The sequence below is a fragment of the Perognathus longimembris genome, chromosome 23 (assembly GCF_023159225.1).
Source record: "Perognathus longimembris pacificus isolate PPM17 chromosome 23, ASM2315922v1, whole genome shotgun sequence".
Taxonomy (NCBI): domain Eukaryota; kingdom Metazoa; phylum Chordata; class Mammalia; order Rodentia; family Heteromyidae; genus Perognathus; species Perognathus longimembris.
The window spans coordinates 15,524,322-15,542,612 of NC_063183.1; the positions used below are offsets into that span (position 1 = coordinate 15,524,322).

General features: G+C 41.1%; 1 protein-coding gene across 10 annotated transcripts in view; it reads right to left on the minus strand.

Annotated features, from left to right (window-relative positions):
• The window catches only part of Znf75a (zinc finger protein 75a), a 63,474-nt gene that overhangs the window by 40,946 nt on the left and 4,237 nt on the right, over positions 1 to 18,291 (minus strand). For 2 of the 10 annotated variants that reach the window (XM_048331723.1, XM_048331724.1), the window contains exons 4-6: positions 17,488 to 17,579; positions 16,274 to 16,400; positions 10,989 to 11,099 (exon numbers count right to left, since the gene is read on the minus strand). In XM_048331723.1, coding sequence (XP_048187680.1) covers positions 10,989 to 11,099; positions 16,274 to 16,400; positions 17,488 to 17,579 — 330 coding nt within the window. Of the gene's footprint in view, positions 1 to 9,870; positions 10,830 to 10,944; positions 11,100 to 14,132; positions 14,333 to 16,273; positions 16,401 to 17,487; positions 17,580 to 18,291 lie in introns of those variants that run through there. The other 8 variants (XM_048331725.1, XM_048331726.1, XM_048331721.1 and 5 more) reach the window with 7 other exon arrangements.

Consider the following 18,291-nt stretch of genomic DNA (forward strand, 5'->3'; position numbering starts at 1 on the left):
ACCCAGTTTTTAGGTAATTAATTGTAAGTAAGTCTCATGGTACACAAATGAGGGGACAAAGGGTCAAAGGGAACAAATGCAGCAGTGGTATTCACCAGACACTACATTGAAAATTAACTATACAACTGTGGGTGGGGCCAGGAGGGAAAAACTGGGAGAGAACAAAGGAAGGGAAGGACAAAGGAGGACAGAACAAAGGAAGAAATGTACTCACTACCTGACTTATGAAACTGTAACCCTCTGTACATGACCTTTATAACAATACAACAAATGTTTTTAAAATCTCATGGACTTTTCTGCCCAAGCTGGCTTTGAGTTGCAATCTTCAGATCTCAGCCTTCTGAGTAGTTAGGATTTACAGGTAAAGCCACCAGCATGTAGCTATATTACTTTCTAATATTACTTTTTATGTATATTTGATAGTTTTATTAAAATGTTTTAGCAAGATGAGAGTTGAGGATTGAGGTTTGATGTCATCCTGAGCAGACAAATCCACAAGACTTATCTCCATTTAACCACCAAAAAGGAAGAAGTGTAGCCGTGGCTCAAATGGTACAGTCCTACCCTTGAGCAAAAAAAAAAAGCTCAGGGACAGCACTCATACTCTGAGTTCAAACCCCAGGACACCCCACACACACACATACACACAGAGTCCAGATGGCACCACCTAAAGGAAAATATATGTTTTTTACAGTCTCTTCTAGAACACAGGAGCAGAGAGAATGACTCCTAAATCATTTGATGAAGTCATCATCACCCTAATCCCAAACCACAGATATTACAAGATAGTTGCCTATCCCTCTCAGTTCTTCAGTGTGGTCAGTCCACACATCTGCCTTATATACCTGTCTCCAGAGAGCTTACTTCTGAATGCACAGTTGGGAACATCTTAGCTTTATATGCAGATATGCATGGGAGCCATGAGCAGTCACAGAATTCCTCGATGGAAGTGATCTCTGCTTGTTCTAAACTCACCAACTCTAACTTCCACAGGAAACACACCTAGGAAATTGCTTGGAAATTGGGGTTACACATTCTCTATTTTCTTTGTCCTGCTTTCTTCAGTTGCTGGTTGAATGTGGGTCTCCAATGGCTCCTTACTTCCCAATAGTCCTGTGAGGTAGGCTACTCTCTTCTCTGGGATCTGTAAGTAATAAAACTGCTTCTGTTATTTTGTTTGGCTTTATTGTTTTCTTTTTGTTTGACATGACTCACATCTCAAAACTAACTTCTTTCCAAATCTTGGGTCTCCTAGACTGTGGGTACCTTGGTAAATATCAACTGGACACAGGTCAGACAAGAGTCACAATGGCATGTAGCAGTATAAACAAGTTTCTTATGAGAGGGACACTTGGTCACAAGTTAAACAGCCACTAGGCTACCACAGGATGAAAATGTATCCCAAGGACACTGTAAACATCCACATTCTGACAGAAAAGAGGACGTATAACCACTCTTCAGAAAGACCTCAAGACCAACTTAGAAGGAAGTACAAATTAGAAGTTATTACAGGCATGCAAAGCTGGTTCAAGATTTGAAAATCAATTTAAAAATCCCATCATATAAGCAGGGTAAAGAAAAATCACACAATTATATCAACAGATTCCAAAAGGACGTGACAAAATTCCACTCATTTGGGCTGGGAATATGGCCTAGTGGCAAGAGTGCTTGCCTCACATACATGAAGCCCTGGGTTCGATTCCCCAGCACCACATATATAGAAAACGGCCAGAAGTGGCGCTGTGGCTCAAGTGGCAGAGTGCTAGCCTTGAGCAAAAAGAAGCCAGGGACAGTCTCAGGCCCTGAGTCCAAGCCCCAGGACTGGCAAAAAAAAAAAAAAAAAAAAAAAAAAAAAAAAATTCCACTCATTCATAACCAAAAATATTACAGCAAATTAGGAGGGGGATTCCGTCAACTTGCTTTTTTTTTTTTTTTTGGCGAGCCCTGGGGCTTGAACTCAGGGCCTGAGTACTGTCCCTGGTTTCCTTTTGCTCAAGGCCAGCACTCTACCACTTGAGCCACAGTGTCACTTCTGGCTTTTTCTGTATATGTGGTGCTGAGGACTTCATGCATGTTAGGCAAGCACTCTACCACTAGGCCACAATCCCAGCCCCTCAACATGTTTTAAAACATACTAAAAAAGCAAAAACCTAAGGAGAAAAACTGGGAGGGAAGGAATGACATTGTCCAAAAGAAATGTATTCTTTACCTAACTTAGGTAACTGTAACCTCTCTGTATATCACCCTTATAGTAACTTTTTTTTTTTAATTGCAAGAAAAAAAAACCCACAACCCTCACCAGGTGCTGGTGGCTCAAGCATGAACTCCTACTCAGGAGGCTGAGATCTGATGAATGTGGTTTGAAACCAGCCTGGGCAGGAAAACCTGTGAAACTTTTATCTCCAACTAACCAACAATAAGCTAGTAGAGTTGTGGCTAAAGTAGTAGAGCATTAGCCTTGAGCAAAAAAAAGCTCAAGAACAATACCCTGGCCCTAATTTTAAGCCCCAGGACTAGTACCAGAAAGAAAAAGAAAACATCATTGGTAGCAGAGTGGATCCAGTAGTAGATCACCTGCCTATCAAATGAGTTCAAACTCCAATAACCCCCCCCCCCACCATACACACACAAACTTACAGTCTTAGCTACCAAACAGCACTCAGACCCTGAGTTTGAACCCTAGTTCAAACTTATAAACTTAGCTACCAAGAAGTAGAAATGTGAAGATCATACTTCCAGGCCTGCCCAGGCATAAAAGTTCACGGGACTCCATTCAATAGCTGGGTGCAGTGGCCAGCAACATCATCCCTAATGACTCATGGAAACAAGTAGAAAAGCAGTCCAGACCAACCTGGAGATAAAGCAAGAACCTACCTTGAAAAGAATCCAACAAAGCTAGGTGGTTCCTGTCCATGATCCTAGCTATTCAGAAGGCTGAGATTCAAAGGACCAAGGTCCTAAACCTGTGTCTGCAAGACTCCTAAATAACCAGCAAAAAGCAGGGCAGGATGGCCCCTGCGTGCCATTTGCCTTATATAACTGGTTTCTCAAATAAGATAAGTAACCCATATTGGTTGGCCTGGAAATGATCACAAGTAGATGAGAACTTGTAAGATCTTTGAATGTGAAAGCTATGCTGGAGTTTCGTGGTTTTGTGAAAGTTAAGTGCCATTCTGTAAAGTCATTGCCCTGGCAAATGCTGGAAGGTTGGAGACTATTCTTAGGAAAACACTCAGATCACCTTCTAGGTACATAAAATGCTAAACAGGATTGCTTACATTGATCTTGGAGGACTGTTTATAGCTAGGCCTTCCTTAGGTGGGCCATGAGTTCTAACTCTACTCTGCCAACAATATCTAGCAAAGGGATCTGAAACATCCACTGCTCTTCTCCAAGCTTTGTCTATTAAGACAGGCCAGAACACACAGCACAATGGCTCCATGGCTGGACATAAACATTTATTGCTCATTTTCACAAACTCCGTTACAGCTCTGGGGACTCTAGAACAACTGCTGTCTGGAGCGACTTGATCTAATGGTTCTTCTGTGTTTCCATGGTTGAGGCAGAAAAGGGGAGCACTAGAGTATTGTACCAGCAGAGCAGGTGCTTTAGCCCAGACATGGAGATTTCTGTGCACAATGTACTGACCAAAATGATCTTGAGACCCTACCTTACCACAGGGCACAAGAAATCAAAACCATTCTCCACGTTATCTTCTTTCCCTATTCACTGCAATATAAGCTCCATGAAGGGATTTCTTGCCTCGTTTGCAATGTCTAGGACAGTGCCTTGAACACAGTAGGTCCTCTTTAAGTCAAACTAAATGACAGTAGTGCCACAAGGAAATCCACATGTCACTGAAAGCACAACTGTAAAGCTCTAAAATGAATGGGATGTTTGATCAGGGGTACACTTAAGAAATCAGACTTGATTTAATCCATTTCACAGAAATAAAACTACTGCTGAGCACTCCAGACCAACAGATCAACTCTCCTTCCACAGGCCATGAAACATTAAAACCAAGGATCAAATCAACTTAGCATAACCACCACCAGAAGTATTTAGCTCCTACATGGAACTGCAAAAGCCACAAATCCATCTGCTCCTTTCATGCAATGTCAGCCCAACTTATTACTGAGAAACAGGGTAAAGAGAAAAAAAATTATATTGGCCACATTCTACGGGCCAGGCTCCATTATAAAAGCTCTTAATTTAATCAATCCACCTACCAGCCCTCTCCCCGCCACCCCCCAAACAACCCTGAGTTGAATGCTATCTCTACTTTAGAGAAAAAATGTAGACCTGGGATGTCTCCATCTAAAAAGAGGAATATTATGTAAACCAAAATTTGATACAACACAATATTATTTGGGCTGGATGTTCAGGAATTATATAACAAATCAGTCCTATTAATTCTGTCTTTATACCTTAAACTGACATCCCACAGACCTTGTAATCATGAGGTCTTGAGCAAATTCCTGTAGTCTCAACGTTCTCATTTATAATATACTTAGAAAAGATAACTTCTTTCCTGATATACATAAAAACACTAACAGGAACAAACCTAAGTCACTGTTATAGCTAAACAAGGGAACTGTAAGAAAATCTTCAGGCTAAAAGTGAGGCTTGGGGGCTTACACCTGTAATACTAGCTACACAGGAGTGTAAGGCCAGCTGGGACAGAGTTCCTGAGACGCCCATCTTAACAGAAAAAGCTATGCATGATGGTGCACATTTCTTTTTGTTTTAAGCTTTCCTTTTATTTTTTTATTTATTGCCAGTCCTGGGCCTTGGACTCAGGGCCTGAGCACTCTCCCTGGCTTCTCTTTGCTCAAGGCTAGCTCTCTGCCACTTGAGCCATAGCGCCACTTCTGGCCGTTTTCTATGTATGTGGTGCTGGGGAATCAAACCCAGGGCTTCATGTATATAGCACTCTTGCCACTAAGCCATATTCCCAGCCCTGCACATTTCTCTTATCAGCTACAGTGGGAAGCAGAAAGAGAATCATGGTCCAAGTTGGCTTACGAGAAACATGAGATGTTATTTCAGTAATAATCAAAAGCAAAAGGGCTGGAAGTTTGCCTAGCAGGCACAATACCTTGAGAACAAATTCTAGAACCTTAAAAAAAAATCCAGAGGATACAATCTATTTGAAATCTACAAAATACATCACTTGAGGATGCTTTTGTGCTAGAGATAGCAGAGACCTTGCCTCCTTAAGAGCTTCCAGTGTAAGATTAAAGCATAAGTGTAGACTTTCCTATACATGTCCAACAATGAAGATTCTCTTCAAAATTTTTATTTTCCAGACCTGAGCATTCTGCTGCCTAGATGCCCATGTCTCCATGGCAACCAAGCCACAGGATCCTGAGGTAGCACAAATGTCAGTCCTAATACATATGTAACTGTCTTGCTTCTTAGTAACAAATCAGTCACATCAAAAGGTAAACAAACTGTTGAAAGCATAAGTGTAGACTTTCCTATACATGTCCAAAAATGAAGATTCTCTTCCAAATCTTTATTTTCCAGACCTGAGTATCCTGCTGCCTAGATGCCCATGTCTCCATGGCAACCAAGCCACAGGATCCTGAGGTAGCACACCATCAGTCCTAATATGTAACTGTCTTGCTTCTTAGTAACAAATCAGTCACATCAAAAAGTAAACAAACTGTTGATACTAATGTCCCATTTGCTGTCATTAGTGCTAATTTTATGGCTATATTATCTTGTTGGCATTCTAAAGTCTAACATCTTTTACTGCAGAAAATTCTTTACATCTGGGGCTGGGAATATAGTCTAGTGGTAAAGTGCTCGCCTTGTATACATGAAGCCCTGGGTTCGATTCCTCAGCATCACATATTTAGAAAAAGCCTGAAGTGGCGCTGTGGCTCAAGTGGTAGAGTGCTAGCCTTGAGCAAAAAGAAGCCAGGAACAGTGCTCAGGCACTGAATTCAAGCCCCAGGACTGGCAAAAAAAAAAAAATTCTTTACATCTAATATATACAGTGCTCCCTCACTATGTTGCAGTTCACTTACTGCAGCTTCACTGTACCAAAGATATGCATCTAATTGTGTATTGTGAAGTTTTCACTATATCACAGGATTCTGCAATATATAGGTATTTATATAATACTTATGATCTTAACTATTTTTGTCCAAATTTTTGTTTTTGTTTTTTCTTCATGTATACGTGCCAAGCACTCTTGCTACTATGCCATGTTCCCAGCCCCTTTGCCCAAATTTTTAAGGTATAAAAATGTTAACTCAAGGGCTGGGGATATGGCCTCGTGGCAAGAGTGCCTGCATCATATACATGAGGCCCTGGGTTCGATTCCCCAGCACCACATATACAGAAAATGGCCAGAAGTGGCACTGTGGCTCAAGTGGCAGAGTGCTAGCCTTGAGCAAAAAGAAGCCAGGGACAGTGCCCAGGCCCTGAGTCCAAGCCCCAGGACTGGCCAAAAAAAACCCAAAAAAATGTTAACTCAAAATTATTAAAAGAATACTAAATCAAAATAAAACACAGTATGCCACTACCACTTGCATAAGTTTGCCAATATGAGGCTGTACATATCACACTATTGGCTGATGGGATGGAAGATGACCAACCACAACACTGTGTTCTGTATCCTGGGTGCTGGCTGACTCAATGACCATAGCATTGGTCTGTTTGCTCCTCTTCGCTATGCAGTACATTCATCTCATCACTTTCATTGCCATCAGTACTGTACAGCTACACAATTCATGGTCTTTATCATTCAAGTTTCAGTAAACTTCATAAGTACCCATATAAAACCCTATGTTGTTAAAATTACATAGGCTTAAGAATGTAGTGTTTAAGAGCATATGAAGTATTTATAAGAGTGTGGGGAAGGTTAATAAGATTGGGAAAGGTTTACAGGTGAGTGAGGTTTATAAACCCTTAAAATGTATATTAAAATATATATTACATATATTTTATATAATTATGTTATATATTATAATATATAATGCTGCTACTTCGTGGATTTTCACCTATCCCATGAGTCTCTCCCATGGTGTGAGGGATCATTGTAATTCTGTATTGCAGTTTTCACTATACTGCAGGATTTTGCAGTACATATTTATATGATTTTAACTGTTATCTAAAAAAACTTTAAAAAATGTTAGTTGAAACATATTAGAATACTGAATCAAAATGTATTTTGTACTGTATTTCATCAGCAGATAAATACCATACTGTACACAATGGAAATGCAGTAAACTTACACGTTTGCCAACATGAGATTGTACACAGCACCCTATTGGCTAATGGAATGGAAGGCGCCCAACCACAGCAGTGTTCTGTATCCTGGGTGCTGATTGGCTCAGTGACCAATGTCCACTTCACATTGACATCTGATAACTGCATGTAGTGCTGCTCTGCAGTATTGTTTTAGTGAAATTTTCATAAAAGTTTGGATGCATTTCAAACCCTATTATGCCACCCAGATGTTCTGTGCCTTTTAAGGCTTCTGGAAGTGACCTGAAGTGGTAGATGGAGGAAGATACTTACCATCAAAGAAAAGGTAGAACTTTCTCAACGGGTTAAAGGAAAAAGGTTGAGGCTAGGAATATGGCCTAGTGGTAAAGTGCTTGCCTCGTATACATGAAGCCCTGAGTTCAATTCCTCAGTACCACATATATAGAAAAGGCAGAAGTGGTGCTGTGGCTCAAGTGGTAGAGTGTTAGCCTTGAGCCAAAAAAAGAAGCCAGGGACTGTGCTCAGGCCCTGAGCCCAAGCCCCAGGACTGGCAAGAAAAAAAAAAAAAAAAAAAGGAAAAGGCTATGCAGCTATAGACCCCCATTATGGGATCAACAAATCCACTGTTCACTACGTAAAGAAAGAAAAGAATATTAGGTCTGTGGCAACAATGACTTTTAGCAAGACTGCAAAGAGGGCGGTCACTTCCTGCAATAAGGTCATTGTAAGGATGGAGTCTGTACTGGCCCTGTGGATAAAGGACTACAGGAAGAATATCTCGCTGGATACCAACACCACCCAAAGGAAGGACAAGAAACTTTATGACAGTTCTGCAGAAAGCATGGACATTCACAACAATGAGGATGAAGACAACGATGATGCAGAAGCAGTACCAGCAAGTGCTTCTCCCACAAGACCAAGCCCATTTGGTGGCAGCAGAAGCTGGTTGACAAATTTTGAAGACACTTTGGACTCAAGAGCGTTTCTCTACATGGAGAAGCTACCTCTGCAGATAAAGCCAGAGCCGAGCAGTACACAAATGACATGTTCAAATCCATCATTGAGGAAAGGGGCTAAAAGCCTGAACAAGTTCTTTACATGGATGAGACGAAGTCAGCAAGTGAAGAAGAGGATGAGGAACAAGACGAACTATGGGCTGGAGAAGAGGAGGAGGTCGGTCTAACACTCGATTGTCTTGCCACCATGGTCAGAATGGCTAAAGAACTTCAGCGAGCAGATGCAGAATGGGAGCCCCAGGTGCTTCACTTATTGCACTTCATAAATACAACCAAGAGCCGAATGTCAACTTATAAAAAACCTTCTCACTCAAGAAAAATAGCAGTGCCAGCAACTCCCCATACCTATGTTTTATCACTTGGACAAAGACATCAGATATGCCTATGCCTTTAGTGGAAATAGAAGCTACAGGCCAGGGCAAAGACACCACAACATCCGATGGAGCGCCTGATGCAGTGGTAAGAGCTGTAATGCTCTTTTTGGAGGTGCAGTTCTTTCATCTCATCATTGCCACTTTCATTGCCATCAGTGCTGCATAGCTACAAAATTCATGATCTTTATCATTCAAGCTGTAGCATGCGTCACTGGTAAGTATCCATATAGAATTATATACACTGTTAAAATTATGTAGGCTTAAGAGTACAGAAAGTGTTTAAGAGCATATGAAGAGTTTATAAGAGTGTGGGAGCCAAGTGCCAGTGGCTCACGCCTGTAATCCTAGCTACTCAGGAGGCTGAGATCTGAGGATTGCGGTTCAAATCCAACCTGGGCAGAAGAGTCCCTGTGAGACTCCTATGTCCAGTTAACCACCAGGAAACTGAAAGTGGATCTGTGGCTCAAAGTGCTAGAGTGCTAGCTTTGAGCACAGAGGCTCAGGGACAGCACCCAGGTCCTGAGTTCAGGGCCCACAATGGACACACACACACATACACACAAAGTGTGAGAAAGGTTAACAAAAGAGTGGAAAAGGTTATAGGAGAGTGGGAAAGATTTATAAAGCCCTAAAAGATCTATCTATCTATCTATCTAATACAGATATATAATATACATTATATATTAAATATAGCACTGCTACTTTGCAGATTTTCACCTATGGTGGGAGTGTCTGAAATGTAACTCCTGGGATAGGAAAGGGATCACTATAATGTCCAATTTTGTGAAGTGTCCAACAAGAGAAAGAACATCCAATATGATTACTAGAATTCATTTCATGCCTATAATCCTAAACTTATTTATTTTTTGCCTTAGAAGATCATGCTACAAGTGATTTGGCTGCAGATTTCTAAGACTGAGAAGAAAACCAACAGGCCCAACAATATTTATTTCTGTGATTGTGGAAGACTACTGACTAGCTGCACTTGCTATATGACGCTAAAATTACTATTTTTAAGTACAATTCCAAAGCAGTCCTTTCCCATTATTAGAACACTCTTAGAATACCTCTAAGGTATTCCCTGACAGCTGAAAGTAAAACTGCAATGGGCGCCAGTGGCCCACACCTATAATCCTAGCTAATCAGGGAGGCTAAGATAAGGATTGCAGTTGAAACCAGCCTGGGTGGGAAAGTCCATGAGACTCTTATCTCCAATTAACCAAAAAGCCAGGAATGGAATACAACTGTGGCAAGTGGTAGAGCACTAGCCTTGAACAAAAAATTGTTGCTCAGAGACAGCACTCAGGCCTTCATTTTAAGCCTCAGGGCTGGTTTAAAAAAAAATAACAGCAACTAGTACAACTAGAGAACTCCCTGCAGAGCCAAATTGGATTCTTCTCTGTGAAACACAAGGCTTATTTCCTCCAAATTTTCTGATAGTGAAAACTCATACTTCATTTTTTATTTTCTCAACTTAAGGATCAAGCTCTTCTATTTGGTAAATTTCTTCAGAATGAGGACACTGAACAAACTTCCTTTCATTGGTGGAGTTTCTGATGTCTAAGAAGGCTTGAGCGTCTACTAAAGTTTCTCTTGCATGTACTACAGGTATAAGGCTGCTCTCCTGTGTGGGTTCTCCGGTGTTTAATAAGATGGGAGTTCTGACTGAACTTTTTCCCACACTCATGACAAGTAAAAGGCTTCTCTCCTGTGTGAGTTCTTTGGTGGGTATGAAGATTTGTATTTTGACTGAAGCTTTTCCCACACCAAGAACATTTATATGGTTTTATACCTTGGTGTGTGGTTATGTGCTTACTGAGAGCTGAACTCCATCTAAACCTCTTATCACACTGTTGACATTTATAAGGTTTCTCTTCAGTGTGAACTCCTTGGTGCTTAATAAGGTCGAAGCTAACTCTGAAGGTTTCCCCACATTCCGAGCATTTAAAAGGCTTCTCTCCTTCACAATCTTTCTTGTGAAGATCCATAAGTCTTAGTAGCTCTTGTTTCCATGTTGAAAGTTTCTTCCTTTTCTTCACTGGAAAATCACGGTACCATTTTCCCACTCTGTGTGTATCACCATGATTTTGTTTGCCTGTTGCTTTCTGGGAAACATCCACTTTGATCTTTTTTGATACTATGTCTCTTGATGCTTGTATTTCTAAGTCAGAAAGAGATAGAGGCTGATGGTTTTCATTGTCATTTTTTACTTTTAACCCTGTTGGAATAAACATAAGATTCAGCCACCTATATTCCAAAACTAGAAAACGACAGAAATGGAATGAAAACTTAAATGACTGTTGTTTCCTTAATTAGAAGAAAAACAAGTTCCTGAAAAGGTTCACATGAACACATCTCTTCCCTTGCTGTGATTTACCTGTACAAGATCCTCTATGACTGTCTTTGAAATCTGAGGATCCTTGAACCCATGGTTCTTCCCCTTGTTCTAGACAGAAGATCACTTTAGGTTTGGGAAGCACAAATAATGCTGTGAAATGAAAAAAATTAAACAATGTAAGTTAACAGTGAATTTTTCCATTACTTCTACTCAGGAAGAATGAAGAACACATTTACAGTGTGTTACAGCAGATAAGTAAATGGATTCTTCCATATTCACAACTATCTCTGCTCTACCATATTCATAGATGGATATGCAGAGCAGCGACTAAGAAATAAACTTCAAAATGGATAAACAAAAAGGATATGGGGAGGTATTTTATATTAGTATAGGTAATTAAAAGCTTTTGTAGAGCTTGTATTCAATTAATAACTTGGTTGTCTGTACAGGTAGGCTTTGATGGTATATTCTAATACCCATAAACATATGCAAAAACTTCCTATTCCAAACTTCATATTGTATACAACCATAGCTGCAAAAATAATAAAGTTATTAAAAGTTTTTTTTTTAAAGGACATGGGGGCTGGGAATATGGCCTTGTGGTAAAGTGCTTATCTTGTATATATGAAGCCCTGGGTTCAATTCCTCAGCACCACCTGTATAGGAAAAGCCGGGAGTGGCGCTGTGGCTCAAGTGGCAGAGTGCTAGCCTTGAGCAAAAATAAGCCAGGGACAGTGCTCAGGCCCTGAGTTCAAGCCCCAGGACTGGCAAACAAACAAACAAACAAAAAAGGACATGGGAAATGAGAACCCAGTGCACATTTGCCCTCTTCTGTCACCAGGAGTTTACCACGTTCAACAAACAGGGGAATCATGTCCCAGAGGTTGCGAGGAGTACAGACTGGTCCTAGTAACTCCTTAAGAGGATTCAGCCTGTGTAATACTAGACATAATGAAGCCAGTGTTGAGGATAGTAGGCTAGATATCATATGCATAAATGATTTATATTATAATTATAGTTACTTACCTTTTACTTATTTAGCACTATCTCTTGGACTTACCCTTACATAGCTTACTGGCTTATGTGTACGTAATGGAAACAAACCAAAAGCAATTGATAGCCCATTTCTAGACTGTTTGGTTGGGTAGTCTTTATCATTCATTCAACAAATATTTATTAAGGCTGGAGGTATAACTCAGTGAAAGAATACGTGACTCAGGCACTGCTTTTAATTCTTAGCATGTGCGCATACACACACATACACACACACACACAAAAGAACAAATTGTGTGGATATGGTGCACTAGACACTGGTGACTAGGGGTAAAGGAGGCAAAGTCCCAATTTCATGAAACTTACACTGCAATAAGGTAGTAAGGCAATCTGTCAATAAATAATGTCAGGAAGTGGGAGGCTGGGGATATGGCGTAGTGGCAAGAGCGCTTGCCTCATATACTTGAAGCCCTGGGTTCGATTCCCCAGCACCACATATACATAAATGGCCAGAAGTGGCGCTGTGACTCAAGTGTCAGAGTGCTAACCTTGAGCAAAGAGAAGCCAGGGACAGTGCTCAGGCCCTGAGTCCAAGGCCCAGGATTGGCAAAAATAAAATAAAATAAAATAAAAAAAATAATGTCAGGAATTTTGAAGAAATAAAGACAGCAAGAAAGAACTCTAAGGTTCTACACTTGTGAAATCTATTTTAGCTAAGGCTGTATGGAAGCCATCCTTGAGAAAGTATTTGTGCAGAAATCTAAAAGTGAAAGTTTTTACATGTGGTAGACAAGTATAACAGGCAAGGGAAAAATAGAAATGAGCACAAATTGCTATGACAAGTTCAATAAACAAGAAAAACCTAAGTAAGGTGGCTAAAGAGGATTGAACATGGATATGAAATCCAGGAGACAGGCCAGATCATGGAGGGTCTTGGTACCCTGATAAACAATCTAAATTTTATTTTGAATTATAGAAACAAATGTAGATTTTGGTGCAAGGAAATAAACTGTGAATTACAACAAAGGAGATGGGGGGGTGCTACAGTGGGGGAATGTCAATTAGCATCTACAGAGTTTAGATGATACTGGCTTAGAACAGGATGCTAATAGTTCCAAATGTCGAAATGGGGTTGGACTCAGAAAATGTAGAATTGAAGCTAAGAAAACTGATGGTTTGGGGCTGGGAATATGGCCTAGTGGTAGAGTACTTACCTCGCATACATGAAGCCCTGGGTTTGATTCCTAAGTACCACATAAACAGAAAATACCACAAGTGGTAGAGTGCTAGCCTTGAGCAAAAAGAAGCCAGGGACAGTGCTCAGGCCCTGAGTTCAAGCCCCAGGACTGGCAAAACAAAACACTGATGTTTTACTAGTGGGAATGATGGCAAGATGAGAGGATGAAAGGATGACTGTATATTTGTTGCTCTGAGAAACAGAGATGATGTTTACTAAACTAGAAAAATATGGAATGGTAAATCTGGGGAAATGGAGAGGGAATGGACCAAGATTTAAATGGAAGACAAGAAATAAGCATGTACATTTGGAATTTGGGTACATCCTCTCCCTCCCTTTTTACCTTCTGATAAACAACTGACTAACAGAAGCAGCAGCACTGTCTGACAAGTATTCTCTAAGCCAAAAATGGGACATCACTCAAATTCACAAAGAGAAGACTGTCTCATAGTTTGCCTGCATTACAATTATGGTAGAAAGCCTTCTGTGTGGGATCTAACAACTCCAATTCTTCCTGGGAAAAATACATGGCCACTTCTTCAAAAGCCACCATGTTCTAAACAATACACTTCAACTGAGTATGCCACTGAAGAAGCAGCAGGACAACTAGAATAAGAATGTGTAGTAGGCAGCTCGGCACTGGTGTCTTATGCCTGTAATCCTAGCTGCTCAGAAGGCTGAAATCTCAGGATTGTGGTTCGAAGCTAGCCATAGCAGGAAATCTATGAGACTCTTATCTCCAATAAACTACTCAAAAAAGTGAGAAGTGGTGCTGTGGCTCAATTGGTAAAGTGCTTGCCTTGAAGAAAAGAAGCTCAGGGACAGCACCTAGGACCAGAGTTCAAAACCCAGGATCGACACCAATAAATAAATAAATAAATAAAACGCAAAAAGCACATTATCTTCTTTTAAAATGAGAAAAGGAAGGAGCCAAGAAACCAGCACAGGGCCTGAGGGGTGTCTGATCTCCTCGGGCCAGGTGTGGTTGTCTGAAGAACATCTGGGATAAGATGCTGTATGATGGTGAATTTTGTCAACTTTGATAAGTAGCACTAGAAGATTATAGAGTACACTTCTGGCTAGGTCTGTAAGAGCATTTCCAGAGATGATCTACATCCAGAATGTGGATGACACCATTTGGCTAGAGGTGGCCCAGATGGAATTAAAAAAGCAAAGCGAGAAAGGCCATTAATACAAGTATACTTTTACTGCCTCCTACTGAGCTTCTGTCCTGCCACACTATCCTCATCATGATAGACGGAAATTTCAAGTCAAAATAAATCTCTCTTGTTAAGTCAAGTCTGACTGATACAGATGCCTCAAGAGGCAGTGCAGAGCAATGCTGGTATTAGGCAGCAGGGAAAGGCAGCTCAGGCAATCCTAAACACCTGGCAAGCACAAGTCACCTAAGACTCAGGCAACATGCACTTTTGTAGAAAAGTAGCAGAGGAAATTTCTCATTTTTATCTGTGAACAATATCTTGAGCTTATTTCTAAAATATATAAGACCCTGACTTTCTGTGTTTCAGTTTGTTGTTTTTTTGGTCAGTCCATCCTGGGGCTTGAATTTATGGCTTGGGCACAGTCCCTGAGCTCTTTTGCTGAAGACTAGTGCCTTAACCACTTCAAGCCACTTCCAGTTTTCTGGTTGTTTACTGGAGTCTCAGGGACTTTCCTACCAGGGCTAGTTTTGAACTGATTCCTCAGATCTCAGCTGCCTGAGTAGCTAGGATTATAGGCGTGAGCCATCAGCACTCAACAAGATCTTCTTTCAATAGAGATGGCATACCTTTACAAGTATGTGTGTACTCATTTCTGGAGTACCAAAAATGGCTTTTCCATTATAAATTAAAATCAAGTATCTACCAAAACCAAAAGCCTGTTTCCCAAGTGACTTCTGTTTTCAGGCGTGACATTAATAAACAGGTTTTCCTGCCTTGAATAATACTGTTCTGAGTTGGGCAGAACTTAAAGGTGCTCAAAAATGAAGAAATTGGGGACATCAGTGTGCTGAATAAAGGAAGGAGGTGGGTGGAAATGGACATGGCCAGTTTAAGTCACAGCAGGACCAGTAAGGTTAAGGACAGAGCAAGGGCAAAAGTGCCAAGAGATGAATACAGCAAGGTAAGCTAGGGCTACAACGTGGTATGTCCTTAGGATGGGATAAAGTTGAGATCTTTTCCTGAAGTCACAGGGTTTTTAAAATTTAAAAGATCACTGTCTGCTGTGTGGGAACAAACTGGAGAACAAGAGTGAAGGCAGGGCTTGCCTAATAGCAAGAGTGCTTGCCTCATATACATGAGGGCCTGGGTTCAATTCCCCAGCACCACATTGGCGCTGTGGCTCAAGTGGCAGAGTGCTAGCCTTGAGCAAAAAGAAGCCAGGGACAGTGCTCAGACCCTGAGTCCAAGCCCCAAGACTGGCAAAAAAAAAAAAAAAGAGTGAAGACAGAAGCACCAGCCACAGAGCTATCTGGTTTGAGGTAACACTGGCTTTGACCATAATGCTAACAGTGAAAGAAGCTGAGACATGGTTGGATCCAAGCTGTATTTTGAAGGTAGAGGCAAGAATACTATCTATTATTCAAGATTAGAGTATCAAAAGCTATATAAGAGCAACTCTGGCAGAAAATGGATGAAGAGGAATGGAGGAAAAAGTGGAGGAAAAGGGATAAGGAATTTGTTTTGTTTTTGTTTTGTTTTGTTTTGTTTTGGCCAGTCCTGGGCCTTGGACTCAGGGCCTGAGCACTGTCCCTGGCTTCCTTTTGCTCAAGGCTAGCACTCTGCCACTTGAGCCACAGCGCCACTTCTGGCCATTTTCTGTATATGTGGTGCTGGGGAATCGAACCCAGGGCCTCATGTATACAAGGCAAGCTCTCTTGCCACTAGGCCATATCCCCAGCCCGGGGTGGGGGGGGGGGGGGGAATAAGGAATTTGAAAGAAATGAACATTTAAATTTGGAAAAAGCTCCCCCATATAATTTGAATTTATCTTCTCTTGCCTTCATCATCTGCCTGAGATACAACCAGCTAAGAGAAGAGAGTAAGAGAGGATTTCACTTAAACTCCTATGCAAAGGGAGAGTGGATCATTACCTAGAGAGATGACAGTATTATAGTTTTCCTGCATCACATCATTGTAGAGAGTCTTCTGAGTGGGATTCAATAACTCCCATTCTTCCTGAGAAAAATACATGGCCACGTCGTCAAATGCCAACAAGCTCTAGAGAAGAGAATGGATTTAGCTCAGTACTTGCCACTACAGAAGCTGCCCAACTACCTGGCTAAAAATGTGTGGTAGACCATATATCAAAGGAATTAACAATGCATGACGTAGATGATTCTTTTTGGTCAACAACAGGCTTTACATACACAGGGTCATTAAGAATATAGTGAATTTGCACAATTTCTGCTTGTGAAATTATGGTACAATGTACTTTTGTGATACTGCTGCAATTATGAGATGTATAAAAGTGTAGTCAGGGGGCTGGGAATATGGCCTAGTGGCAAGAGTGCTTGCCTCGAATACATGAAGCCCTGGGTTTGATTCCCCAGCACCACATATATATAGGAAACGGCCAGAGATGGCGCTGTGGCTCAAATGGCAGAGTGCTGGCCTTGAGCAAAAAGAAGCCAGGGATAGTGCTCAGGCCCTGAGTCAAGGCCCAGGACTGGCAAAAAAAAAAAAGGTATAGTTAGGTTCACAACACAGTAGTTGGAAATAAGCAAATTGATTTGTATATTTTTTACTATTTGAGGCCTCATCAAGCAATGGACTTATACCATCTAACTCAGAAAGCACCCTCATCATTCCATGACTGTAATTATTTTCATTTACATTTCTCAGAAGGCACCCACATCATTACGACTGTAATACATACACACACACACACACACACACACACACACACACACACACACATTCACATGTATCTGCCAGTCCTGGATGTTGATCTCAGGGCCTGGGCACTTCCCTGAGCTCCTTTTGCTCAAGGTTAGCACTCTCCCACTTGAGCCACAGCACCACTTTGGGATTTTTCTGTCATGTGGTGCTGAGGAACTGAACCCAGGGCTTCATGTATGCTAACCAAGCACTGTACCACTAAGCAACCTTCCCACCTACAACGTGAGTGTAATATTTTTTATTTTAAAGTGAGAATGCAGAAAGGAGCCAAGGCATCACCTAACAGCCTAGGAGGTACCCAATTCCCAAGCAAGTGGGTCCTATGTGCCTCTGATGCCCTCCTGGGCAATATGACTCATTGGCAGCAAGGAAAGGCAGCTCTAAGCAGGTAGAAATCACAGCTCACCTGGGATTCAGGCAAGATGAGTTTAGGTGCCACTGTCCAGTCTTTGGTGTTAGTTTGCTCAGGAAAGGCTAGAATCGGTTCAGCAGGCACAGCTGTGGGTAAGAAAGAGCCAGAGGAAATCTCTTTTTTTATGAAGATCCTGAGCTCATTTTTGTATAATACAGGTCCTCATTGTTTAAGAAAAGATAGAGGGAAAAAAAGATAGGATATCTTTTTAAGAGATGTATGGTGCCAGAAATAACCTTCATATAGTTAAGAACCAAGTATCTACCAGCCTTCAGACTCAGTTCCCCAGCTGTTTCCTTAGTTGTCGTGAGGAATTAATACAATTCCCAATTTTTATCTCAGGACATAAAATTTCCCGAGTTAGGAAAAAGGTATTTCAAATGAAGTACTGACTCCAATATATGGTAGGAATTATTTTGCCTTTTATTATTTTCCTAATACAAACTTGTCTTTACATTTGATACTACCCCATCTCCCCCCAAAAACCACAAAACTAGTCTGATCACAATTCCTTCTGTATTTCATTAGGATGAAAGAGCCCCAAACTGCTTCTTGATTTCTTTCCCTCCTTTTTACTTTTCTAAGGAGCACAGTGCAGGGTTCTGTGATTTGGCTGTGCCTAGAGCCTAGGTAAAACCCTACCTTTGCCCATAGTTGGTGCATTCTTCTGTCTGAGGGGTCACCTAACTGCTCTGTGGCACTTCTTACAGATCCACAGACCTGGGTACCCAAAAACTGCCCATGACATTTAGGATGAACAAACTGCTAATAGTTCTAAGAAATTATTAAGCTCCTTAC